General features: G+C 47.5%; 1 protein-coding gene across 1 annotated transcript; it reads left to right on the top strand.

Annotated features, from left to right (window-relative positions):
* Positions 1–919: 919 nt before the first annotated feature.
* On the top strand, positions 920–5,361 carry LOC120747860 (uncharacterized). The gene is made up of 5 exons (XM_058424360.1): positions 920–1,004; positions 3,745–4,061; positions 4,422–4,599; positions 4,947–5,180; positions 5,299–5,361. The coding sequence occupies exons 1-5, from the start codon at positions 939–941 to the stop codon at positions 5,359–5,361; spliced, it is 858 nt and encodes a 285-aa protein (XP_058280343.1). The 5' UTR covers positions 920–938.
* The last annotated feature ends 275 nt before the right edge of the window (positions 5,362–5,636 follow it).

The raw sequence follows: 5,636 nt of genomic DNA, 5'->3' as shown, positions 1-5,636 counted from the left end.
TGATAACACTGAGGCAGAGCAGGTGCCCTTTAGTCTCTGGATCCCAACTCCAGCATCATGCTTCCCTCTCCTGCAAGTTGTCTGAGAAAGAGAAGACCTTTCATTAGTTGGTTTCTGTAGTTTCAGGCCTCTCCTGTGCTTCCCAGGCTTCCACTCAAGTACAGAATCCCTGGAATGGGCAGTTCAGATGTAATTAGAAGCTTTTCAGCTCTAATTCTGCTTGAGTTCTGCTCGATGCCACACACACAAACTGCTTTATTGCATACTGTGGCACAGCGCCTGATTGATATCAGTACATCCAGAAGTAGTTTCCCAAACTCTCTGGTTTCTCTGAACCATGCAGGAAGCCCAGCACAATGCATAGACAGGAAGGAAGAGCCTAGGCTGATCATAGCTTTGAGACCACAGACACCTTGTCCCTGTAGCAGGGGCTGCAGGACACATCTTGCAGACAAACTGCTTTTTTAAATGAGGCTGCTGGAGCCAGTAAGGTTGTAAGAAATGGCTGTATGCGAGTGAAGATCATCTAGTGCTGTTCTGCCCAACAGAGAGACAGAAGTGGAGACAAATGGTCTGGATTCACTTTCTGCTTTAGATCTTGTTCAAGCAGCTGCATCCTCTCGGGGTCCTATTCCCTCATCTGTACGTGGGAGTGTTTCCCTGTCCCCCAAGAGGATGCTGTTATTTCTAAACGTGAAAAGCATCTGCTATAAAGAAAAATCTCCTGGAAGGGTAGAAACAAATAGAAAGGGTGAAAAGAAATGTATGCACTTCTGGGACTGAAAACTGCAAGATGCAGCAGAAGCAGCAGGGGGTCTGTGGCTGGCTGAGGTTGTTTCTCCTTGTCTCCTGTTTCCATAGAAAACCCAGCGATGTCCTGACCCTGCACTACCAGCCTTTGATTATAAAGAACCACCTGCTCGCTGCCACTCGACCTTATGCTGTCCTTGGAGCGACCGTTTCAGGTGTTCAATGCGAACCGGCAGCCCCTCCCAGATGGCCAGGTGAGCAGCCCTGGGCTCCTCCAGTGGGGTTTGAAGAGGAGGGGTGTGGTGGTGAAACTTCTCTTGGGCGGTCCTTGAGTCGAGAAGTTTATTCGGTAGTGTCAGCAGCGTGCTGGGCTGAGCTGCATCAGCAGAGCTGCTGAAGGAATCAAAATCTTAATCTGAATTGAGAAGATGCATCCTGGCTTTAAGGCACAAGGAGAAGGGAGCAGGCAACTAAGTCTGGGCAGGCCATGCAGTAAAGGGGTCTCCTGGAAAGCCTCCCAGCTCTCCAGCAGCCACCCCCTTGTATTGCTGCTGAGCACAGAAACATGGGTCTGAGGGAATCCTGGACTAGACTGTGGTTGCCTGCAGTCAGACCCTTGCTGTCAAGAAATGAAGCATGAAACCGAGAAGCCCGTGCTGGGGTCACACTTGGGAGCATTTACTGTTTCATGCTGTAATGGTTTTAATTTAATAAAAACCGGGCAGAAACACCAATTAATGTAGGGGATTTAGTGTTAATATTTTTGTGGGGAGGGAGAGATTAGGAGAGAAATAAACAAAGCAGGCTTATGCTTAAAAATGAACAAAAAATAGTTTTTATTAACACGCACTAAAAGAATAGAAAAAAGAAAGCTGGGAAAAAAAACTAAAACAGAATGAAACTTCAAAACCACGCTTTTTTCCTCTTACAAACTATTAACTTTCTTATTGCACAACATAGAAAAACACAGCTTAGGGTTTTCAGTCAGTTTCACTATTTAGACATAACTACTTATTACTTAGGAGAGGAGTCCTTCTAAGATCTTTTTATGAAGACGTTTGCTATAAGACAAAATAGTCAAATGCTTTCTGTTACACATTCTGCTGCCGCCCGGAGTTTTTGCAGACTGTGATGTTCTATCCGCAGAGCTTCTCAGTGTATCTGCGGTATTATTTATGAATACTTCTTCAGATCTAAAATTATCTTTGTCTCAAAGGGCTGAGACTTCCTTTTTGACCCAGGAGCGGGGGTTTCAAAGTTTCTAAATAAATCGCTATTACACCAGTCCTTAATTTTGATTAGAATAGCATTCTACCCAAAATAATACTAAGATGCTGCAAAAAACAGTTTCATTTCTTCATAATTTTCTCTTAGAAAAGATCCGGTAAAAATGTCCACTTCTTCAATCCTATTCCAATATTATTAGTTCTTTCACTTCTATCTAACTGACTTCATGCAGTGTTTGTTCCATGTACCTTCTGTTTTCTTCTTTCTTCTTTCTCTCGAGGAAGAATTGTCCTTTAAAAGTTCTGTCTTGCTAAGAAAGGGTTTTAAATTTTTTTTGCCCGGGCTTGCAAAAGCCACGTGCACACACCCGGCGATGGTAGAAGAAAACGGCAAATGTCCTTTTTTCCATCCTCGGTCTCATCCAGGTCGGTCCCACCTCAGAGGTATCACTAAGCTGCAAGGAAAGGCTTCACCTGGGCTACTTTCCTGCGAGCAGCAGCTCTCAGAGGCTCGGCCGGGCCCGGCCCAGCCGCCCAGAGGGCAGAAGGGCCCTGACCTGGGCCCTCCCCACCCCACGCTGCATTCGGGCAGCAGTTCTCAGAAGCCTGGCCGGGCCCAGGCCCAGCTGCCCAGCTGGCAATGGGGGGGCCAACCTGGGCTCCCCCCGCTCTCCATGCAGGCAGCAGCTCCTGAAAGCCCAGCTGGGCCGGGCCCGGCCCAGCCACTCAAAGAGGCAGCAGAGCCCGACCCGGGCCCGGCCCCGACCACGTTACCTCCTGGCAGATCACCGAAGCAAGAGAGTAGGCCGTCTGCCGCAGATCAGTTTTAAATGTTCCTTCCAAAGTCACACTGACACTTCTCATTGGTCAACTTAGCTGTCAATGTCCCAGCCTGCTTTCTGATATGTCCTTGTGAGACGTTAATTTTGAGGAACTAAGGATTTTTTAGGAAAGTTAAGATAATAAGTTGCTGAATTAGCTGAAGTAAATAGGTAATCTTTGTTCGCAGTTAACAGAAGCCGGATCTTAGATAAGCTACCCCGGATCTTGTAACTCATTTCTTGTCAGGTTTGTGTTTATGTAGTTGTCCTTGTCATGAAAAACAGAATGTGGTAAATAGGACATAAGATAGCTGCAGATTTCCTGCTTAAAGGACCCATTGAACACAGGGAACTGTAAGTTCTACCAAGGAATCATTTTGTCACCGAATGCATTGAAAAGGTAGAAAGGTCAGGACGAGGAAGACTCATCTTACTTCCTCATTTTAGGTGACCCCTCCCCAAATAGACCCCCGACCTCATTTTAAGAAACAAAGTACGCATTGCTTAATAGCCTTTTTGCCAATTAGCATACGAAGCGAGGAATGGGAGGTGACAGGGTATGAATACGCATTTGTATCTTTGGATATTCAACACTTTTGTAAATAAAAGACTTTGTAATTACCTGTGAATTTCGCAGTGCGAATTAGGGAACTATCCCGCGTGCTGCCCGGCCCGTAATAACATACACTTTCTAACTTGTTAAACTGTTAGAGAGAGTTTTTTTGTCCCGTCACAGTTGGGTATCGATACTAGATCAATACCCATATTTTCTTTAATAAGTCACTTGTCCTTCCCCCCCCAACAACCCACGCCACAGTTAAGGCAGGGAAAAACATTTTTACATTTCTCTATATCTAGAAAACAAAATTGTGCCAACCTATGATACATGCTGTCAGACCTTGAGATGTCATCCCACAGGTGATTAATTACTGTTCCTGTCCCTGCAGCCTGTGACAGTGGATGTAAAGCAGACCTGTCGTCTCTACATTGCATTTGACCCAGCTTATAAACTGGATTTTAATAGCTGGAAAGAAAAGAAGGTGCTGAAGATAGAAATGGTCAGAGGCCATCCTTCTGTGGAGCAAATCACCCTTTGGGGAGAAGTCCACTTCCCGAATCTCCAAATCCAGCCCAGCACCCTGGAGTTTGGCTGCGTCATGGCTGGCACTGAAGAAGTGCATTCTCTGGAGATGACCAACTGCAGCCCACTTCCTGTCAAGTACCACTGGGCATTCCAGACAGACAGCCAGGCGAACAGGGTGATGTATGTGCACCTTTGCCCTCTCCTTGAAGCTCTTGTTCCTGGTGTCCTGTTTGTACTTTGCAAAGAACAAAGCTGTTTGCCTAGGATCTGACAAACTGATTCTGACTTGTCCTTGTGCAAGTAACACTGAGCAGCTGTGGTCAGGCTGGATGCTCAGGGTTTTCCACCAACTTGGTGCTCATTGTGGTTTCCCCTGGGAAGGAAAGCTGGGGTGAAAGCTGCTTTCTCAGACCTCTGTGGCCATTTCTCAGTTCAACACACCAGCACCCACCCAGGGGCTGCATCCTGACCAGGAGCTACTCGTGCAGGTGTCCCTCCCTCCCACTGCAGGTCTCTGTTCACAGTTCTGTTATTTTCCAGATATGAGCTTCACCCACCTAAATTTAAACCCAAACCACCAAAGGTGAAGTCGATCTATGTGGAGCACCTGCCAACTCAATGGAGACGCTTCCAGATTAGAAATGTGGAGGAGCCAGCCACAACCCTGGAAGAATTCACGGGATCTTGCCCAATCTCAGGAGCAGAGGTTACATTTTCTGTACACCTACTGCTTTATGCTGCCTCCCCCAGCTTGCCACCAACAAGTCGTGCTCGTGCTGATCTCCCTTTTTGCTCCCCTGCTCTCCTGTGCCCTGACAGTGGGCTGGGCAGCAGGGCCGGTGGGCTAGATGTGGGGTGTGTGGGCAGGGAGAAATAGGAGAGTTTCCTGGAGAAGCTCACTCCAATCCTACAGACCTGTGTTGAGTGTGGGATATTTTTGCCTTGCTTTTCTTCACAATGTTAAGATGAGGCTTTTATCTGCATCATGGTGATAAGATCTCCAGCTTCCTTCCCAGAGCAAGCTGTGATGAGTCCTGATCTCAGTGTACCCTCTTCCCAACCCAGCCAGACTACCTGTATCCAGATCTCTGCTTTCACCTGAGAGCTGGTATTGCAGAGATGGCCCTGAAGCTGTCTTACAAGATGAGACTTTGCAAAGTGGCTGTTTCTCTTCCTCCTAGCACAGAAAATGGCCTTCTTTTTCAGGTGCTGCTGCCACATACTCGTGAAAAGCGTTACATCCCACCAGGGTTGGGGCAATTCAGGTCCTCCATAGACTTACCACACAAAGTATCGAAGGTAAGAGGGAATCTGTCTCACTTCCCCATTCCCAGTGTGCCAAGCAGGGCTGTAGCTCCCAGTCCCATTGGTGGCCCTCAGCACTGCCCACAGAGGGGCCTCACTCACATCTCTCCAGGCTCCTCACAAAGTGCTGCTGAAGCAACTGGCTGTTGGAGAGGCCGTGCAGGACATGTTGTAGGGCTGCCCCAAGGACCTGTGCAGCACCTATGGAGGGCATTGCTGCCCTTGGACCTCATCAGGTGGTCCATTGGAAATTTTTGCTGTGACAGCTTGAGAAAGCAGCATAGAAATCAGAGAGAGAGTGGGGAAAAGCCTCAGGAGTCAGATGAGCTGGGCTGGAGTCCTTTGCTGAGCTCCAAGAGCTCTCACTCTGAGTCACCTGCTTGTCTAAAAGCAGTAAGAAATGCTTTTTTTAAAAGGCAAGTTGTGCATTGGAGAGAATTTCTACTGCCA

This window comes from Hirundo rustica, unplaced genomic scaffold, assembly GCF_015227805.2.
Source record: "Hirundo rustica isolate bHirRus1 unplaced genomic scaffold, bHirRus1.pri.v3 scaffold_234_arrow_ctg1, whole genome shotgun sequence".
Taxonomy (NCBI): domain Eukaryota; kingdom Metazoa; phylum Chordata; class Aves; order Passeriformes; family Hirundinidae; genus Hirundo; species Hirundo rustica.
Note: the sequence above shows the minus strand (reverse complement) of the source record. Positions and strands in the feature narration are given on the sequence as shown.